The 22,077-nt window shown below is 43.7% G+C and overlaps 1 protein-coding gene and 3 long non-coding RNA genes across 4 annotated transcripts in view; 2 read left to right on the top strand and 2 right to left on the bottom strand.

Annotated features, from left to right (window-relative positions):
• LOC308571467 overlaps positions 1-22,077 on the bottom strand; it is a 150,852-nt gene that overhangs the window by 26,161 nt on the left and 102,614 nt on the right. The window lies entirely within an intron of this gene.
• Positions 13-2,797, top strand: SEC61B (SEC61 translocon subunit beta). Its single transcript, XM_081167005.1, has 4 exons — positions 13-157; positions 262-359; positions 977-1,078; positions 2,446-2,797. The coding sequence occupies exons 1-4, from the start codon at positions 155-157 to the stop codon at positions 2,531-2,533; spliced, it is 291 nt and encodes a 96-aa protein (XP_081023131.1). The 5' UTR covers positions 13-154; the 3' UTR covers positions 2,534-2,797.
• Positions 14,864-17,138, bottom strand: LOC308571472. Its single transcript, XR_014001469.1, has 3 exons — positions 17,056-17,138; positions 16,447-16,484; positions 14,864-15,812 (listed from the first exon to the last, which is right to left on the bottom strand). It is a non-coding gene; the product is annotated as an uncharacterized lncRNA (long non-coding RNA).
• Positions 17,292-20,995, top strand: LOC308571443. Its single transcript, XR_014001438.1, has 3 exons — positions 17,292-18,070; positions 20,622-20,699; positions 20,872-20,995. It is a non-coding gene; the product is annotated as an uncharacterized lncRNA (long non-coding RNA).

Below are 22,077 nucleotides of genomic sequence, written 5' to 3' on the forward strand. Positions count from 1 at the left end.
GTCCTTCTTCCTCAGGCGCTGGCGGCCAGGCCCCCTCTCTCGTCGCCTGAGGAGAAGGAGGAGGAGGGAGAAGCCGCCGCCACGACGACGACGGAGGCGACACTCGCCGGCTGAGGGAGTTTGTGAGAAGCCGACGGAGCCGCCCTTCTTCGCCATGGTGAGAGCGGCGGAGAAGCGAGGGGGGGGAATGCGGGGCGGGGGGTGGGGGTTCCGCTGCCTCCGGGGCTCCTGACCGTGTCCGGCTCTTCTCTCTCCCCGCAGCCCGGCCCCAATCCCAGCGCCACCAACGTGGGCGCCTCCGGCCGCTCGCCCAGCAAAGCCGTCGCCTCGCGGGCCCCAGGATCCACCGTCAGGCAGAGGTAGGCCGGGAGGGTCGCCCGGAGCAGGAACGATGACGTGTCGTCATCATCATCATCATTATTATTATTGCTATTAAGGTTGTTGTGGGACTAATAACGGTGTTGTTTAATGAATTTGTTAGCCGCTTTCCCGAGGGGACGGCAGCCAAACCCCGCTTAAGGGATTCAAGGGAAACCCCCCCGAGGCGCAAGGGAAGCGCCCTGGAAGTTTGAGGCTTACCCCAAAACCGCTGCTTATTATTGTCATTAATATTATTAAATGTATTAGTCACTTTCCCCCTCAGCTTCACAAAAGCCCTCCTTCCTGTCTGGAGTTAGTTGAATTCCTTCCCTGGGGGGTGGGCATCGTTTTGTATCTGCCATTGAACTCTTTCTCCATACACCCGTAAACCCTACTTGTGAGATTAACACAGAGCAGAGACTTAGAAACAGTTCCCGTTTCTATCAAGTTTTTAAAAAAACCTTTTTAAACATGCATATATACAGCTGAAAGTATGATTGTGGTTATCGAGCAAATATTAGACAGCTAATTACAGTGACACGCAAGCCTCTTGTTGGGAGAACCTGTCATATTTGGTTACTGTTGCTGCACTTCTGTTACCGCTTTTCTTTTTTAGGAAAAGTGCGAGCTGTGGAACAAGGAGTGCAGGCCGTACAACTTCTGCAGGCACTGGAGGGATGTGGAGATTTTATACAGAGGATTCCCCTGGCCTCAAAGTGTAAGTGAAAATATTAAAATATATCAGTTTTATTAGAAAATCATTCTTGTGTCCTCCCCAATCTATAGCTTATTGTGAAGCAATTGGATGCATACTATCATTCTGTATAGTTACATGGAGGAAGAACAATTTTTGTAGTTGACAAAATGTTGGTTTTGAATTTTGTAAAATCAAATTATCTTATGTGGTGTGCATGCATTTAAACACGTGTGTGCGCCTTAATTTACTAAGTCAAATAACACTGTGCTCTTGGCCAAAATAAATAAAAAAATTCCTTCCAGTAGCACCTTAAAGACCAACTAAGTTAGTTCTTGGTATGAGCTTTCGTGTGCATGCACACTTCTTCAGATACCTATTTTGACTATGGCAGACCAACACGGCTACCTATCTGTAACTGGAACTGTGCTCTTGGGTATTTGATGTATACTATACTTAGCAGGCCTGATTAGATATTATGCTGTTTAACTACCCATTGGAGTAACATGAAGCTTTTATGGTTCCCAAACCTTGTAGGTGAAATAATTACTTGAGGTTCAAGAATTCTCTTCCATTTCTAAATTTGCAGTTGCTTTTGGGCATGGCAATGGTTAATTAAGACTTAAAAGGCATTTTTCTTCTTCTGTTAGTTACTTGATCTTCTTCTGTTAATGCAAATCTTTTAGTCAGTAAATGCTACTTTTTAAATCCTGTTATTAAAATTCCATTTGATAACTTTTTAATTGGGTTGGATATGGGTAGCTCACAGTATCTTTAAATACTGTTTATGGTCCACTAATGGTGTTACGATGCACATGAAATAGCACCAGTGTTTTCCTTGATTTCTGCTCCTCCAGAAGCTAAGTTGTATAGGGCCAAAACAATTCTATGTATAAAAACAGTCTTCTGTCCTTCCCTTTTGTAACCTACCAATCTCCTCATATTTGAATGGATCTTGAGACCTGATATGGTATATTTCTGCACAAGTTTTATTTAGTCGTTCTTGCACTAAGCTGGGATTTTACTTGGTGGAATTTACAAACAGAGAACCAAACAAAGGTGATACAAAAGGTGCAGTGTTCATCATAGGGACCCTCCATTTAGTTAATCTTGTGTTGATAGATATATCCTTCATGACTTGGTCTAATCTTTTCTTGAAGTAATCTAAGCACAGCCACTACTGCATTTTGTGGTATTGAACTCTAAAAACATTATGATTTTTGAAAACATTGTTTGCTTGTTTAAAACTGCTTTTGTTAGCTTCCTTTGTATTGGATAGAAAGGTAGGGTAACCATTTTGTTAAATAGCATGTGATTATATAGTTTTAGCTAAAAGCTAATCTATACCTATTGCAGTGGATAATAAATACATCCCCTCCCTTTATTTTCAGTGGTCCTGTTCCAGTTCTCGTTATGAGTCTCCTCTTTATTGCATCTGTATTCATGTTGCACATCTGGGGAAAATACACTCGGTCATAGACTTCACTATATCTCACCTGCCAACTTGAAAACTACGATTTGGACCAAAAGTATGGTAGCTTTCAGAGTTTACTTGGAGTAAAGTCATTTGAGCTGTTTCTCTAGATAAAACTCTTGATTTTTTCCTTAATTGGTTTTGCTGTTGAATGGACTCTTAAACTTTCTCTTAAGAAGGGTTTTTGATTCCTTTCTGTCAAAGTTTATTGCTATTTCCTATGTATACTTTAAAGTGCAAATTATTTCATTAAAATTTGTCTACATAAATTAACTGCTTTTTTGGTCTTTCCCTCTAAATGTCATTTTGGTGGCAATTGAAAAGCACACAAAAAGCCAGAAACATGTTTTCAGAGTTTCATATAATATATACATTTGAATGAATAAAGAAAAAAAGTGTGCTACAAGAAACTACATTGCAGCAGAAGACTCGGCAAAGGCCATCAAGAAAGATAAACTCATGAAACACCCGGGATGGCCTTACAGGCACATTTTACAAGAAATTGGTTGATGTTCCCACATCTGTTATGTCTTTTTAATCACCTTAAACTGTGGTCCAATTCCCCAGTCCTGGAATGAATACTGTGTTAGAGTTCTTTTAAAGCCTGGAAAGAATCCTGGATTCCTTATAGACTGCTCTTGCTCATTGGCCAGGATGCCAAAATAATCTCTAGCATCCTGGCTGATAGGTTAGCTCCTGTATGAGGAGCGCTTGTGAATTAAGACCAGACATGATTTGTGCAGAATCACCACATAATAGATCTCATAAGGTATCTCTTTAGTAATTTACTATGTTAAACAATCACATCAAACACCTTTAGAAGAATTAACATCATAACACCTTTAAAAGAAAGTTACAAGAAGGAGATTCTGACAAAACAGCAGAAAGAACTTTATGACAGACACTAAGAGCTGTTCAGCAGTGGGATGGTGTCCCTCGGAAGGTGGTTTTTAAACAGGTTGGATGGCCATCTGCCAGGGATTCTTTAACTCTTGATTCCTTCATTACAAGGAGTTGCAGTAGCTGACACTTTTAATGGACTGAAAATTCTGCACATGCATCTTGAACCTGTGCATCTTAACATGGAGAAATGCACTATTTCTTGCTTTGTATGTAGAAAACATGAAACAAGGGAGTGCAAGTCACATCTGCATCTTCTGTCAGCACTTGTTTGTAACTTCCAAAGCCGACCCAAGTAACACTGAGATATACCCAAATTGTAGTGGGAGCTGCCAATATTCAGAAAACTGAGCTGGGTAAAGAACTGATCCAATAATAATAATAATAATAATAATAATAATTTTTATTTATACCCCGCCCTCCCCAGCCAAGGCCGGGCACAGAGCAGCTTACAAACTATAATAAAAACAAGTTGAATGATTACAACTTAAAAACAAAATTACAATACAATATTAAAATATTGAAACATTAAAATATTAAAATGTAGCCTCGTCGCAGGAGGAGAAGGAAAGGAAAAAAAGAAAGAGAGGGAGGGAATCAAATTGGCTCCAAGCCAAAGGCCAGGCGGAACAACTCTGTCTTACAGGCCCTGCGGAAAGAAATCAGATCCTGCAGGGCCCTGGTCTCATGAGGCAGAGCGTTCCACCAGGCCGGAGCCAGAGTTGAAAAGGCCCTGGCTCTGGTTGAAGCCAATCTAACTTCCTTAGGGCCTGGGACCGCTAGGGTGTTGTTATTTATGGACCTTGAGGCTCTCCATGGGGCATACCGGGAGAGGCGGTCCCGTAGGTACGTGAGTCCTAGGCTGCATAGGGCTTTAAAGGTCAAAACCAGCACCTTAAATCTGACCCTGTACTCCACCGGGAGCCAGTGCAGTTTGAATAGCATATAAAAACATGCTTTGGCTGTAATCTCAGTAATACTGACTTGTAAGGCCAGTCAGTGTTTATATAGCTATTTAAAATATACCACCCTTCATAACAAATTTCAGGGCTGTGTACAGCTCAAGAGGTACAAACACACCACAAATTATCCTCATATTGGAGATGAGGAGAAGAGGGTTGAGGAGGCTGAAATGGAGTTATCTAAAGTAGGTACTAGAAGTTCAGCTTCAGTGCTTAACACCAGGTGATAATCCTAAAATGAAAGTGTTTGGTATGCCAAGGCTGGGGAAGCTATGAAGTGCTCCTGAATGGCTTGTAGATTTCTAAACATTGGATGTTCTTGGCTGGGGGGGAAACTGAAAGTTGTTATTTATTTAAATCGAACCATGATTGTAAGGGGAAATGTCAAAATAAGATGGTGTGTCCTAAATGTCAGAAATGGTAAAACATTTGGAATCTCAGATTTATTATTTTAAATATGTGATTTGTACACAATTGCGTGCAGTTTCTTAATGTTTTGGCTTGGCAGTAGTTTGTGATCAGCCCAGTTGGCTGGAAGACAGCTGGGGAGAAGAGATTTGTCACAATTCCCAACATGTTAATTGCTGTACTTTCCAATTACCTTAACAAAAATATGCAAATTTGGAGTGGCACATCAGTTAATAATCAGCTTCCAAAGTGCCCTTTTGTGCTATACCAAGTTCTTGCCTTCTGATCTTGGAAGCAGAAATTATATCAACTGGAAAAAGAGATTTCCTCACAGTTGGTTAAAAAAAAAATCAAATAACCCAACATGTTTCATGGGGAATTCCATGGTTTTTTTGTTATTTTAAAAAAAGCAAAATTAGCCTGACTTAGTTGAGAGTGTTTTTTCACTAACAGCAAGTTGTTTTTTTACCTGTGGAAACGGGGTAGGGGGGCAAGTGAAAAGGGGCTGGAACTACCCTTCCTCTGCTCAGAATTGCAAGCAGTTCAGGTCAAGACTTGGCTCTTTTGCTAAGAGCAGGAAATAAAAACAGAACTCTGTGAACTCACCAGGATCCTCAGACTGCAGCTCTTTGAGTTCCTCCCACTTCTCCTGACCTGGCCATCGATTCCAGGACGCCTCCACTGGACTCCGGAAAACAGCCTGAATTGCTTACATTTCATCTAATGCCTGCTAAAATAAAAATTAGGCACAACACGTAGGCTAATAACTGTTAAATCATATGCAATAGAATAATGGTATCATTCAAAAGGTAGAAATACATCTATTAGAGTTCATATATACAATGTAGCAGACTAGTGGCACTTTTAGTTTATGTCATTTTTAATATTCTAAATTCACGTTTGGAATTCCATGTTCAAAATTGAAATGGTAGATCTTTTTGTGCTTTGTGAATATTCTTAAATATAATTGCAACTCTCAGTGAGGAGCCTCCATCAACTGTTTAGTGTGAGCTTGGGCCTGACTTCCATTTTGCATACTAATTACTGGTACTAATTGCCAATAATCCCTCTTGCCAACTGAGCCCTCATAGCTGTTCCCTAGGTTTCTGGAGTTGGGAGCTGAGGGGTCAGGGCTGGGCATCCCCATGTGTTGGAGTCATTCCTGTCCTTCCATTTCCAAATCAAACTCTGAACTTGCCGTGCTGCAGAGTTGGACGGAGTGACTTTCAGGTCCAACTTCTGACACTTCTGTGATTCCGACTAAGAGGCATTTCTTCACCAGCTGGCTGTCTCTTAGGGGGCCAATCTGTTGATCATGTGATTTCCAATTGTTTTCCCTTATGCAAAAGACAGATGTAGATTCACAGAGAGGAGAGAGAGAGAGAGAGAGAGAGAGAGAGAGAGAAATGGAAGAAAGATAGCCTTTTTTTGGCTGCTTAGACTGCATGATTTAAATGCTAGCAGCCAAGCAAAGCTGTTACTTTTCTAGCCCAAGCACAAAGCCAGGAATAAAACAGTACCTCCAATTCCTTTCAGGGATTCCTCCTCTTCCTCCATCGTGTAAGTCAGCAAGCTAAATATTAGAATTAGAGTAACAAGGGTTATTCCATGCACCATACCAAATTCCCTCAGTGGGCTGGCACCCTGTCTTGTGTATGATCTGCTTAAAAGAGTTCCACTTCTGTCTTCGCCACTTGCATCCATTGCCCTCTGCAGTTGTAAAGCCTTTTCTACAAATCTGAGGGTCTTCTCACACATTGTCTTGAGGTATTCACCTAATAGGTAAAGGTAAAGGTACCCCTGCCCGTACGGGCCAGTCTTGACAGACTCTAGGGTTGTGCGCTCATCTCACTCCATAGGCCGGGAGCCAGCGCTTGTCCGCAGACAGCTTCCGGGTCACGTGGCCAGTGTGACTAAGCCGCAGCTGGCGAACCAGTGCAGCACACGGAAACGCTGTTTACCTTCCCGCTATAAAGCGGTACCTATTTATCTACTTGCACCCGGGGGTGCTTTCGAACTGCTAGGTTGGCAGGCGCTGGGACCGAACGACGGGAGCGCATCCTGCCGCGGGGATTCGAACCGCCGACCATGCGATCGGCACGTCCTAGGCGCTGAGGTTTTACCCACAGCGCCACCCACGTCCCAAGTCTATTCACCTAACAGACTTGCCTTTAAAAAAACGTTTCCAACAGGCACCAAAAACAGTACAGTGAAGTTGCCAATGGGCAGGAAGTTCCAGTGTATAGATGCTGCCACACGGAAGAAAGTATTACTCACAGGTTTGGAATGAATAATATGTGGCACTTGTGGTGACATGTGGCACACTCTCTGTGCTCCATCTTCAGGAGAGGCTGTGAAAGTGTTAGGCTGCTGTCTGGAAATCGTGACCACAATAAACTGAGACTGAATGGAGGTGTTGTGGATGGGAAGAAACATACGGTATTCTAAGTTCTGGAAGGGGTTTATAGGTTGTATACTGATGTATCATTATATATGTATGTCTCAAAGTAGTGTACAGCGATAACACCATGCAATAAGACCATTAAAAAGTTTAAAACAGTTCTGACTTGTCACTGGACTTTCATGTGGCTAGGAGTGTTTGTCCCCAGCTTAGTCTGGTTCACCAGCCATGGCCATTCTAGGACCAAGATGGCTTAGCCACAGTTGCCCATGTTGTGGTGACATCCCTCCTCGACTTCAATGCTCTGTATGTAAGGTTGCCCTTGAAGGTGGTATGGAGTCTGTAGCTTCTGCAGAATGTGACTGCGAGTTTGGATATAATACAGTGGTACCTTGGGTTAAGTACTTAATTCGTTCCGGAGGTCCGTTCTTAATCTGAAACTTCTTAACTTGAAGCACCACTTTAGCTAATGGGGCCTCCTGCTGCTGCGCCGCCGGAGCACGATTTCTGTTCTCATCCTGAAGCAAAGTTCTTAACCCGAGGTACTATTTCTGGGTTATTGGAGTCTGTAACCTGAAGCGTATGTAACCTGAAGCATATGTAACCCGAGGTACCACTGTAATAGGATCATTTGTCAGTGGTGCTGAAAGTGCTCTATTGGCTGCCGGTGAGCTACTGGGCTCAACTCAAGGTCAGTACTAGAGGACGGCTTGGGAGCCAAGCACCTGAGAGAGTGCCTTCCCCACAAACAACCCTCTCACATTCCTGCAGTTGTCAGAGGAGACCCTGTAGGCAATGCTGCAGCTGGACGCTGCCCAGGTGTGTCTCCCTCCTGATTAAGTTTCATGTTCATCAGAGCAATTGGTTGCTGAGAGATACTGATCCTGGTAACCTTGAAACCACCAGCTGTGAATGCAGGCAGCATGTCGTTTGGCCTTAGGTAAAGGTAAAGGGACCCCTGACAGTGAAGTCCAGTCGCGAATGACTCTGGGGTTGCAGTGCTCATCTCGCTTTACAGGCCGAGAGAGCTGGCGTTTGTCCGCTCCGCAGACAATTTTTCTGGGTCATATGGCCAGCACATGACTAAGCCGCTTCTGGTGCAATGGAACACCGACACCAGAACAGAAACACCGTTTACCTTCCTGCCAGAGCGGTACCTATTAATCTACTTGCACTTTTTGGCGTGCTCTTGAACTGCTAGGTTGGCAGGAGCTGGGACCGAGCAATGGGAGCTCACTCCATCGTGCGAACCGCCAACCTTTTGATCGGCAAGCCCAAGGCTCAGTGGTTTAGAGCACAGCACCACCCACGTCCCTTAGCTAGGCAACTAGGTCCCTTCCCGGTATGCCCCACGGAGGACCTTAAGGTCCATAAATAGCAACACCCTAGAGGTCCCGGCCCCTAAGGAAGTTAGATTAGCCTCAACCAGAGCCAGGGCCTTCTCAACACTGACTCCAGCCTGGTGGAACGCTCTGTCTCATGAGACCAGGGCCCTGCGGGATCTGATTTCTTTCCGCAGGGCCTGTAAGACAGAGTTGTTCCACCTGGCCTTTGGCTTGGAGTCAATTTGATTCCCTCCCCCTCTTTCTTTTTCCTTTCTCCTCCTGTGAAGAGGCTGCATCCTAATTTTTTTAATGTTGTATTTTAATCTTTTTTAAATTGTATTTTAATCAACTTGTTTTTACTATTGGTTGTTAGCCGCCCTGAGCCCGGTCTTGGCTGGGAAGAGCGGGGTATAAATAACAAATTATTATTATTATTAGCTCTACACAGATCACACGATGACATTCCTGTTGATACCACTGATGCTTGAAAGGAAAACTGGAAGGTACAGAACCAGCCTGATTTGATGAAGAGTTTTTCTAAAATATTGGTGTTTCACTGGTAGGTCAAGATCTGTAACCAGATCATCATAACATGACCGAAAATATTCATATGGCCAGTGCCAGAACCATACTTAGGCAGCAAGTGTAGAGAGTAGGAAGAATGAATGGACTGAAAAGGGGTGGGGGTAGGGAGTCAGAGGGCAGGTTTATATAAGATAGATACTACATCTAAGATGAAATGTGGGTCCATTTTGTAGGTTGGGCTTGAAGGTGTTGCTGAGTCTGGAATAGTAGGTGGCCAGTAAGTCAGTGTAAATGAAGGAATGGAAAGCTGTTTTCATACTCAGGGCCACTCTGGAAGCATTTCACAAGCAGAAGCCCCGCAGCTAATTTGCATGCTTTAGTTACATACGTAATTAAGAAGTACAGCAATTAGCGTGATGGGAAGTCTGACAAGTCCCTTTCACCAGCTGAGGCATCTAGCTGGCTAGGATAGCTGAAAACCTCAGCGTTTGCCAGTTAAAGTTTTCTCCTAAAGCATGCTGAACCATAACGTTGAAGGACTCGAGCCACTCTCCCATTTTAAACCCATTCTTGTGATGAAGGCTGATCCCCAAAATCCCAGTAGAAGAGGATTCCTGCAATGGAACATGTTTAAAAGCTGTAACTGGTTCCATGAGTACCAGATCTTCTTATACGGCTGAAATCCTTTCAGCGCTGCCTAGCACTAAGTAACTGGCACATTAACCAGTCCCAAACAGATTACAGATAACGATGAGATTCAGTCCAGCTTCTATTACCTTTTGAAGGCATAAATGTGCGCTTGAGAGTCATATGCATGTACAGAGTGATTATATACTTACTATTCCCTAAACTCCAGTTTATTGTTTGCATATGGTTTCAGATGAAAGTACCGTATTTTTCGCCCTATAGGACGCACTTTCCCCCCTCCAAAAATGAAGGGGAAATCTGGGTGCGTCCTATGGGGTGAATGCAGACTTTCGCTGAAGCTTGGAGAGTGAGAGGGGTCGGTGCGCACCAACCCCTCTCACTCTCCAGGCTTCAGCAAGCTATCAGCAAGCCTGGGGAGCCCGCGGGAGGTCCCGCAGGGCTCCCTCGGCTGCGGATAGCAGCCTGCTGCCGGGCGTGCGGGGCGCCCTGAAGCAGAGCGCCTCGCCGCCAGGCAGATATCCGCAGGGCTCTCTAGGCTGCGAATAGCAGCCTGCTTCCCGGAGCGCGGGGCGCGCTGAAAGCAGAGCACCCTGCGCTTCGGGAAGACATCGGGCAGCCCCACAAGCTAGGGGGACAGCGGGGAGGCGCAGCGCCGCCATCCCGCTGTTCCCCAACCTGGTTTTTTGGGGGGGAAATAAAGGGAAATTTTTTTTCCTTTATTTCCCCCCAAAAAAACTAGGTGCGTCCTATGGGCCAGTGCATCCTATGGGACGAAAAATACGGTATAATGCATTCAAGCATGATTTGTGCCTTACAATTAATAAACAATTAACCTGGCTCTGCTGAGGTGCTGTTACGCTTTTGTGCACAAAATCTCCCTCTGAGCAGCAACCCTAAGAGCAGGCAATGGAAAGGGGGGGGGCTGCTTTGAGGAGGAAAATGGTGGAACCCTGAGGTAAGACTCTGGTTGCTCTTCTGCTCTTCTGCCCTGGGTGTAACTAAATCTCTTTCTTCGCTTTCCCCTGCCATTGTTTCCAGTGGGAGGAGAAATTAATTAATTAATTAATTTGTATACCACCTGTTAAGTTGTGGGTGAACATATCAAACGACACAGCAATTCTTCAAACAGCTCTTATTTATTCAGAGGCCAGAACAGAACTGAGCTGAAGGGCTCAGTCAGCCTGCTTATATAAAGCTCTAGTACAACGTTACTGTAGCAACTTTCTAAAACTAGCCAATCACTGAACGTCACTTTTTTTTGCATAACTTCATTTGCATAACTATCTACAGTGTCCCCCTGCTGGCCCAGGGTGAGAACTTCAGTACATAACACCACCCTTCATCCGAATATCTCAGGGCAGTTCACAGCATAAAAATACAAGATAACACAAAATACATAATTAAAACAAGGACCCAAATAAAGAGTGTGTTTAAATGATGATGATGATGATGATAAAGAAGAAGAAACTGAAAATGGGAAGGAAGACACAGTATTCCTCTGCCCTTATTTCTGCCCAGCTGGCTCAAGTGCTGATGAACCATCTCTGTGTTTTGCCTCACACACCAACCTAAGTGTCCATTGTGAAGAAATGTCAAGGCTGGTGGCTGGGAGGGAGGCAGGCAGGTTGAAGGAGAAACATTTGAGACCAAACAGATGACAGCTCTAGTGCACATTGAGAGTGCTTTTAAAAACGCATCCCTCAAAGGCAAATTTGGGTCAGTGATTCACGGGGGCCAAGCCCCTAGTAAGCCATGACAATTGGAATGCATGGGGAAAACTAATTCTTTTTAAGTCAACCAAATCTTGACAATCTACGGATGATGCTTCATGAGCATGGTCAACACAGAGGTTTCTCCCTTTTAGTGGCTTTAAATTCACTGCTTGCACAATGCAATGTGATGTGCATTAAACCTACCACCAAAGAATGTGAGAAACGGTCACAGGCACTCCCCGTCATCCATTCTAAGCAACGGTGCAGAAATAAGGCTGTAACTTGTGCTGTGGGAAAATCGGACTGGTACATGTGTCTAATCATGCTCTGCCCCATGAACTTTCTTGCTAGCATTCTATATCTCCATTTGATCAATTTCCACTAGAAATTCCACTTTCTTAGGGTTTGACTTCTGCTGGCAGATGTAACTTCATGCAAAGTGTTTGTCACAGAAGCCACAGATAGCAACCACAAAGGGGAATGGAAACTATATGAAAAGATCAACTTCTCACACGCTCAGAGAACTCTCTCACTGGATACTCTTATTCTGGATGTTTAGCACCGCTTGATGCAAGACGACTTCCCTCCGTCAGCATCACCATAAGAATGATTTTTCACCAAAGCCTTCCTTTACTGTAGATCTGCCCTCTGAAAACCACCTCTGTGCCTAAGAGTGGTCAGGAAAATAAAAGAAATTGTAGTGTGGTATATATAATTCTTTGGAGATTCCCGGTACACTTCTATATATATATAATAAATGCTGGTTCAAGGATTGTTACAGCTTGTAACAAGCTTGGGTGTTTACTGCAATAGGGGACAATGCTTTACAAAGAACATATTACAGTTGGCCTAAGAATGAGTGGTAGGTTTTTGTACACTTCTTTCAATATCACAAAAAGGCATGGACATTTTGATATTATGCAAATTATCTAAAGTCAATGATTTACTGAAAAGCAGATGAAAATATTTAATTGGCTTACAGGCATAAGATGTGGTAATATTACATTGAGGCAATTTTTTTACAATCAATGGGAAACAACAGCATAGTTTTAATTGAACACAATTTTGCGGCATTTAATCTAATGAGACATGCATGATACATTATTAGTGGTCAATTATAATTTTTAAAAAATACTTTTTGTATCTTACATGATCGTCTGTACCCTATGATATGTTTGGCTTATGTGGATTCCCAGCGTTTCTCCAGTTGACAGGTTGTGCTGCAGAATTGCAGCCGAAGGGATTCAAAACAGAATTGGAAGCAAATGCCGCCTCTCATCTTGGAGCAGCTTAAAGCCGCAAAGCAGTTGAGCCAAAATGTATGGATCCAAGAGGCCCTCCCGTTTAAATGGCTTGTCAGATACAGATGAAATCTGTATTTATTTCTCTTTCACGCACATACCTTCCAATCTCTTTATGAAGTAGGTGGCCTCCAAATTCAGCTGAAGACCAGCATCTGTCATTTGATGTCATCTGCAGATGGAGCAACCGTGTCCTGCACAGAGTACAGCTGTCCGTCTCTGGCACTCAGGTGATGAATTGTTCGCTGCAAGCCAAGCTATTTGGTGCTGCAGGTGGGCCCCGTGTGAGTAAACGGGAATGATGTACCGTAGTTATGCATAGAGATACTGAAATCATTCTCACAATGAGTTTATATAAATTAAATAATCTTCACATTCAATGAGCCTGTTTCTTAAGGTGTCTGTACTGGAGCACTGCACAATGAGAGGCTTGCCAGGAGTCGCAGGACCCAATGCAGAATTAAGCATTTTTAAGCCCTCTAATATCAGGTTTCTGGTTCAAATCACACCTCAGGTCCCTAGGCAGCCCCCCAGCAAAACACAGTTGTTTAGCCTCAGCCCCCAATCTGTAGTATGGCAACATAATACTGACCTCCTTTGCAGGAACATTGTAAGGATTATTGACATAAGGGATGTGCGATGAATGTTCCATTGCCAGCTATGATTACTTTTGCTAATTTTGTTCAATTCAGTTTGGTGGAAGCGAGAAGTGGCTACTTTATGACCCCATTTAAACATATTAGTGGGATTCCAAGCTCTCATTCCTTGTTCTATACCCGATGGCCACTATAGGGCCTACCCGTAATGATCGTGGCAGCAGTGGCTTTTAAGTTGTAAGTAACAGGAAATAATAAAGCTAAGAATATTCCACATGTTGGAAGCAAATGAGGATTGTTGGCCTTATTTTTAAAGGAGGTAAATTCAATTCCTTCTGACCTTTTTGTTAAACAAGTTAAATAGTTTGCTGCTTCTTTCTTCTGGGCACTAATTAATTCTTGTGTGAATTTTCAATTGGAGCAAGCAAGTGACAGTGTACTTTATTAAGCTTTGCAGGTTAAAGGTGTATTTAATAGGAGTGTGCAGCAAGCACCAGATTCGCCTTGTTTTTGCAGCGTTTGGAAACAGCCCCATCTGTTTCAGCTCTGCTCTGTCACTCAGATTCAGTTTTTTTATTCAGGTTCAGATCTGATCTGTTAAATCTGAAGCTTCCCCCTCCTTTTTCACATAGATGGATGGATTAGATTTGCAGGCAAAGGGCACCCTCTCCACCCAAAAAGGGGGATTAAAGTTGTCAAATTTCAGGTGGATAAACCCCAGGGGGAGTCGTGCACAGAATCCTCAAACTGTTTTTTTAAAAGAAGAATTATATTATTATAATTTGCCATGTTTCCACATATGAAGTCTAGAGATACAGTGGTGCCTCGTAAGACGAAAAGAATCGGTTCTGTGATTCTCTTCGTCTAGCGGTTTTTTCGTCTTGCGAAGCAAGCCCATTGACGGATTAGCGGATTAGCGCTATTAGCGCTATTAGCGGCTTTTAGCGGCTTATCAGCTTATCGGATCTGCTGATAAGCGGCTTAGTGGCTTAGAAAAAGGGGGGGGACCGCAGGAACTCGCAAGACATTTTCGTCTTGCGAAGCAAGCCCATAGGAGATTTGTTTTGCGAAGGACCTCCAAAACGGAAAACCCTTTCGTCTTGCGAGTTTTCCGTCTTGCGAGGCATTCGTCTTGCGGGGCACCACTGTAATTGGGGTAGAATGATGCCATCAGTTTTTGGGTTAACTTTATAGTTCCTACCAATGCCAGGCAATTTTAAATTTCTGTGGTTGAAGTAGAATAGATTTAAGCAGTTGGACTCTCCAAAGTGCTTGGGTTTGGTTGGACGATGCCCCTGATGTGAAATGTTTCTGAGACATTCAGAATGGAGAAATGATTTCAATACATGCCTTCCTATATAGGAACTGCAGCACTCGGTCAATTCTTAGAGTAGTCAGATTAAAGCATATTTATTTACTTGTTTAGAAATTATTTTGTTATTAAATATATAACAAACAAGACTAGCAGAATATTCCAATGATTCAACAATTTCTTTTGTTGAATTCTTAAATCATTTTTATTAATTAAAAATCAATCTTCAGTTTAATTTGGTGAGGTTTAATTTTTAAAAAATACAAGTACAAAATATGCAGGAGATTAACTTCTAGAAGCATTTCCCCCTTGTGTAATACTCAGGCAGGAATGCTTCTTCTAAGAACCACCTAAGACAGTGTCTGACATTACACCGGCATGCATCATCTAAAATCAGGATACTTCAGAACTACTGATTTTATTCGTTTCCAGATTTAATTGGTTAACCAATGAATCAATTAATTAACTCCTTTATATGACTGGCTGACTTAGAATAAACAATTAAGAAGCATGGCTGTTTGCCCTTGTGGTCAGTCCACTAGCCAATGAGAATGGCTGATAATTTGCCTGAGATATACAAGACTGATAATCTCCAGGCTCTTTGGGAAACCAATATTTAAACAGGTTTCACAATTTAAGCCAAACATCCCCACTCCATGTTTCTCTATGAAGTTCAAGAACGGAGAAGGTGGCCTAGATTTTTCTGGGAAAGTCTAGTTGGAATACAACACGCATACCAGGCAATGTGTGTTACCATGTGACATGGTCATTATCCCATCTGATAAACAAAGGGGAGAGAGGTGCTGAGTAGTAAATGGGTGTGCTTGAAGAATGTGCCCTCGCAGCCCTGAAGCCAGTCATCTGAGGAGATCACTTGCTACGAAGCGTCTAACCCAACCTGTATTACATTTGTGCTGCAGCAGGGATTTCTTTTTCCATCGACCTCCTGATTGTACGAGGGGACTCCAAAACTCGCATGTGAGCAGCAACTGTTTGTCCTCCTCCAAGTACATTGTGGAGCGGAGCCAGCAGAGAGTCTCTTACTGTCCATGCCTGCTGTTCTGTACTGATTAGGAATTGGATAGCAGCTCTATGAATGTGATGCTGCCCAGCTTCCAGAAGTCATGTGAGACGGGGCATCAGGAAACGGGAGCTGACGGTCACATCACAGCCACTCCGAGAAGAAATAGCCGTCTAAAAAAAGAAAGGCATCCTGCAGCATGACTGGCGCTCTGGCCCTGAAACACCCTGGCCCTGGCCTGCTCAGGCTGGGATTAGAAGTCACACAGCCATAAAGATGCCACTCCGACAGGCAATGCCCATACGTTATGTGTGTGGTGACAGGTCCTACGTTTTCTACCACTTACAGCAGGGGTCAGTAAACTTCTTCAGCAGGGGGCCGGTCCACTGTCCCTCAGACCTTGTGGGGGGCCGGACTATTTTTTTGGCGGGGGGGGGGGGATGAACAAATTCCTATGTCCCACAAATAACCGAGAGATGCATTTTAAATAAAGGGACACATTCTACTCATGTAAAAACACACTGATTCCTGGACCGTCTGCGGGCTGGATTGAGAAGGCGATTGGGCCGGATCCGGCCCCCAGGCCTTAGTTTGCCTACCCATGACTTATAGCTTCGCCCATGCAACAGCAACCTCTGCCCCCCTCCCCAAAAAAACCGCCCATAAAGGATGTTGCAACAAGCACAAACAGCGCCCAGGATCTGAACTGGAACAGAACGGAACTGGAACTGGAGCAGAAATTATTTGCTGTTGCACCATTTTTCAGCTCAATGATCATTAACCCATGTTTTGTGTATGTATACTCACCAGTCACCTTCTTCGTTTTTCCTTTCAAAAAGTAGCATCTAGTACAAATGAAAGGAACATTCTCTTTAAAACCCTTATTCCCATATTTATCAAACAAATTCCAGTTTTCAAAATAACTTTTCAGCATGTCTCCTCTCCCTTTCCCTCCTTGGAAATGAATTAGTTGACATAACTATATTTAGGGCATTTCCCATTCTTATTAACATTTAAGGGGGGGGGGTTGTTATTTGGAGACTTCAGAAGAAAAAGGAAAAAAAGGGTTGGACATTTGCTTTTATCTCCTGTGTAACCTAACAACAGGAGTTTTCTTCAGGGCAATTTACAGATTCCATGAATATACAAAAAAAGAGGCTCTCCCAGAAACAAGAGCTTTAGTTCAGGAATCATCTTCCCTATATCTCATAGGTTTCGATGCTGGCTAAAATATTGCATTTAACAAGCTGACACCTAATAACATTTTCCAAATGGCACCAGTGTCTTAGAACATGTCACTTCAAACCGCATTTTAAAATGGAAGTTGAAAAATAATGAAATTTAAATCCTTAAAACTTTGCTCCTTTATGAAGTGGCCTCAAGCTTTGCTTTAAGTGGGCATGTTTTGTGTCGTACTAGGATTCAGAAGAGCTGGATTCAAATTCCTACTCAGCCATGAAGCTCTCTGTGTGACCTTGGGACACTCGCTGCCTCTCAACGTACTTGATGTCAAGACAGAATGGATGGGGGGGGGGGATGGGACATGAATGCCGCCTGGAGTTCTTTGGAAGAATGTTGGGGTATAAATATCATCATCATCATCATCATCATCAACGGCAGCTTTGGTCTCTGTGTTTTCCTGGCATCGCATAGCAACTCTGCCAATGGCTACGGAGAGCTTGCAAGCTGAGCGATAGAACCCAAACTGTGTTTACCTCAGATTCCCCCCCCCCCCCCTTTTATGAGGGCAAATTGGCAATATGAGTTTTTAAAAATCATATGTTTTAGTTTGGCACCCCATTAATATGACTACAATTGTGGTACAGTGGTACCTCGGGTTACATACGCTTCAGGTTACAGACTCCGCTAACCCAGAAATATTACCTCAGGTTAAGAACTTTGCTTCAGTGTGAGAACAGAAATCGTGCTCCGGCGGCGCGGCAGCAGCAGGAGGCCCCATTAGCTAAAGTGGTGCTTCAGGTTAAGAACAGTTTTAGGTTAAGAACAGATCTCTGGAACAAATTAAGTATGTAACCAGAGGTACCACTGTAATTGCTGTTAAATTACATTCATGCAAATTCTGGGATCAGAATTAGTACGTAAACATGTAAATTGCTGCATTATCCTGCTTCACTGTTGGAAATATTTCTTCAGGATATGCTGATAGATATCTTGTAAAGTCTAACAGATTTTTTTGAAAAGAGTTTTTTCTCTCTTAAAAGACCCACAATATCGCAGAAGCAGAAACCGTGCATTTTGTGAATTACTTAGGAAGACTGGTAGATGGTGCTAGAGGATGCTCGGGATAGACATTAAGCCCATTGTAATGCCACTGCTAGTTCTGGAAGCTTCCCTGTTTCACGGGAGGAACCCCTGGGCAGAAGAGAAGGCGCAGCTCGTATTAATTCAAGTTCAAGTGGCGATAAACGAGGTTTGTGTTTGATTAAGAGATATATCTTCCTCTGTTGGATGGCTCTGCCATGTGTTGCTCACCTGACAGAATATAGATTGAATTGTTTATGATGTCTCACACAACTTCTAATTTCTTCTGAGATTCTCTAATTCAGCATCAGTCATAATTTTCTAAGAAAGAAAGAAACAAGTAACTTCTACTGCAACTAATAAGTAAAAATGGCAAAAGGGGGGGGGGTGTTAGATGCCTTTTAGGAAAGAACAGAAGACACTCCCTACTTTTCAAATCAGTTGTGAATATTTGTTGGAACATACTATGTACTGTATTTTTTGCACCATAACACTCACTTTTTTTCCTCCTAAAAAGTAAGGGGAAATGTCTGTGCGTGTTATGGAGGGAATGCCTACGGGTGGCATGCCTACGGATTTTCCTCCTCTAAAAACTACGTGCGTGTTATGGTCGAGTGCGTGTTATAGAGCAAAAAATACGGTATTTGCTTATGCTGGAAGCCGCCCAGAGTGGCTGGGTCAACCCATTCAGATGGGCGGGGTATAAATAACAAAATTGCATACCCTCCAACATTTCTTCTATGAAAATAGGGACATCCCATTCCACAATGGTAATTTTATTATTTATACCCCACACATCTTACTGGGTTGCCCCAGCCACTCTGGGCAGCTTCCGACATATATAAAAACATAATAAAACATTAAATATATTTTTTTAAAACCTTCCCTACGCAGGATTGACTTCAGACAGCTTGGGAGGGTCAGGTAACTCCATCCCCTCCAACATTTTCCCAATGAAAATAGGGACATCCTAAGGAAAACTGGGACATTCTGGCATCAAATCAGAAACCTGGACAGCTTCTCTAAATCAGGGACGTCTCTGGAAAATAGGGACACTTGGAGGGTCTGAAATCATTATTCTTATTTCTAGGCACCTCACTGTTTTCACTGTGTCCAGAGTGTGACTCGATTCTTTTGTCAGTGACCACACGACGTTCTCCTTAACCAAGTGGCAGCCTGCACTTCCTTCCAGTTAATTCAGATTTCCCTGGTCTGCAGATAATCCAGTTAAGGAGGGAAGAGAATCCAGCATAAAACCATGCATTACCTGAGTGAAGTGCATTGTGAATTCACATTTTGAGTGAGCTTTTTAAAAAATGTATGTAGTGACGTTTTAGTGGCTGCTCTCTGTGGTCACACCCCCTATTTCCAATTGCTCCCCCAACACAGTTTAGCACGATTTTGTTTCAATCAACCGAAAGAAAAAATGCAGCGCAATGTGTGTGTGTATCAGCATTGCTCAAAATTGCTCTTGTGCAAACAATGATATCAAAAATAAAATTAGCCCTTTAGAATATAAACAGGAATCAGCTTGCTATCTTAAAATACAGATGATGATAATCACATTACTATTAGTATTGTCAATTCATCTTCAATATAACGAAGAATGGGCAGTTAAACCTTGCTAAGAATTTTGCCCTCTCTACTAAGATCTCAGTCTTCCTATTGAAACATGAAATAATATCTCTGGGAAGGGAGGCTGTTTGAGAAATACAAGTCCAAATCTCCTTTGGGTGCATGGAATTAGCCTCATTGTCGTTCCAACTCAACATTATTTAGGCACACAGTTAAGGGCTTAGTCTTGTGTTTACAGGTATGTGAGGGAAATGGCAGAGCAGGGAGAGAAATGTGATGTTCAAGGGGGGGGGGAGCAATCCCACAGGGGATACATCTCAACGAACACAAAAGCTGTCAATAGTAAAATCATCAGTGGCTTACAAAGAAAGATGCAAAGTTGGGCACTGAACTTGTCTGAATTTTCAGGTTATAGTAGAATCCCAAGAATGTCCATCTGAGTTTATTTCCTGGAAGCTTAGTAAACTGTTATCATCATAATAATGCCTCTAGCAATTCTATCACCTTTTAAAATTTCTGTCTGCCATTGGGCTGATGCTTTCAGTGAAGTCTCTGTGCTGACCCTAATGTGTCTTCACCAAGCGGTAACCACAAATTTGGATCCTTACATGGTATATAATTAGGTTTATTGTTTTCAGTGCATCTCTCACGAAGCAATTATCAGTAGTGTGTTCCAGTTCTCCATTCCATTATCTATCTTGTTGCCCAAAGGAGAATTACTTATTGCAAGTCAGCAACAGTTGACTATATTGTTCTCTTGACTATATTGTTTTTTCAGATGCATTTAATTCAGCATTTTTAGGGGGGCAGGAGGGATACAAACAAAGCAGTAGGATAATGTGCAGCTTGTTGTACCAGATTGCTTCAGAGCACAGAAGGTCTGCCAACCAGCGGGGAGACCCTTGTCTTCACAGAGCAGGAGGAAGGCAAACTATTAGCCTCAGTATGTTGAATGCTGTCGATATTGCCTCATGTCCGTGCCTGAGGGAGTTTCACACTGTTAAGACCGAAACACATTCTAAAGCCAATATTGCATTCTTTTTATCAGTACTTGCATGTTACAGAGAATCAGAATATAATATTTGCTGTAATGGAGCTATCCAAAGTCCACCCAGCCCAGCATTTTGTTTCCCACCCCCACTCAGGAGGCTCACAAGCAAGGCATGGAGTGATCCTAGATCACAGATCCTAGAGTTGTAGAGTTGAAAGGGACCCTGGCCCCAGTGGCGTAGCGTGGGTTGTCAGCACCCGGGGCAAGGCAAGTAATTTGCGCCCCTAACCCGTGGATTTGCGCCCAACCCGTAGATTTGTGCCCCTAACCCTAACCCCCAGATGTTGCGCCCGGTGCGGCCGGCCCCCCCTGCACCCCCCACGCTACGCCACTGCCTGGCCCAGCATCTAATCCTGATGAGGAATACTGCCATTGAACATGGAGCTTCTGTTGAGCTTTCATCACTAATAGCTGATGATAGACCTGTCTTTCATGAATTTGTCCATTTCTAAAATAAAAGCTATCTATCTATCACCATGTTTTATGACAGTTTAATTCAATAATTGTGCATTGTGTGAAGAAATGCTTTATCCTGCCTGCTCCAAATCTGCCAATAAACTTCACTGAGTGATCCCAAGTTGAAAGATGTGAAACAGTTCCCAATTGCTCATCTTTTTCCCCTATTGAGGGAAATAACTTAGCAAAGATGCCACCACCAGTTTCTAAAAATTTTCAGTCGTGTCATTTAGTGAGTGTTTTGATGGGCACTGTCTTATAGTGGAATTGTGATATCAGCAGTTTTATTTTCAGTTGTTTTCCTAATGATTCCTAGCATGTAATTTACCGTATTTTGCGCCCCATAAGACGCTCCGGCCCATAAGACGCACCTAGTTTTTTGGGGGGGAAATAAAGGGAAAAAATTATTTCCCCCCCAGGCACGGGGCTGGGGCACCCCGAGCTTCCCCCGACCCCAGCCCCCAAACAGGCAGCTCTCTGCAAGCCGTGGGAGCCCAGCGGTGGTTCCCGCTGCTTGAGGAGAGATCCGCGAAGCCTGCACGTGCTGGGATCAGCGCTTGCAGGCTTCGGGATGCCTGCAACTCTCCCCAAGCAGTGGGAACGTTCCCGCTGCTTGGGGAGAGATCCGCGAAGCCTGCGCGTGCTGGGATCAGCGCGCGCAGGCTTCGGGATGCCTGCAACTCTCCCCAAGCAGTGGGAACGTTCCCGCTGCTTGGGGAGAGATCCGCGAAGCCTGCACGTGCTGGGATCAGCGCTTGCAGGCTTCGGGATGCCGGCAACTCTCCCCAAGCAGCGGGAGCGTTCCCGCTGCTTGAGGAGAGATCCGCGAAGCCTGGACGCGCTGAGATCAGCGCGCGCAGGCTTCGGGATGCCGGCAACTCTCCCCAAGCAGCGGGAGCGTTCCCGCTGCTTGCCGAGAGGTCCGCGAAGCCTGGAGAGTGAGAGGGGTCGGTGCGCACCTACCGCTCTCGCTCTCCAGGCTTCAGCGAAAGCCTGCATTCGCCCCATAAGACGCACCCACATTTCCCCTTCATTTTTGGAGGGGAAAAAGTGCGTCTTATAGGGCGAAAAATACGGTACCTTTTTCACACTGA

This window comes from Podarcis bocagei (genome assembly GCF_964188305.1).
Source record: "Podarcis bocagei genome assembly, chromosome: 13".
Classification (NCBI taxonomy): domain Eukaryota; kingdom Metazoa; phylum Chordata; class Lepidosauria; order Squamata; family Lacertidae; genus Podarcis; species Podarcis bocagei.

Coding starts and splice junctions, on each gene's coding strand:
- SEC61B (XM_081167005.1), top strand. Junction 360..976: donor GGATCCACCGTCAGGCAGAG/GTAGGCCGGGAG, acceptor TTTCTTTTTTAG/GAAAAGTGCGAGCTGTGGAA. Junction 1,079..2,445: donor GATTCCCCTGGCCTCAAAGT/GTAAGTGAAAAT, acceptor CTTTATTTTCAG/TGGTCCTGTTCCAGTTCTCG.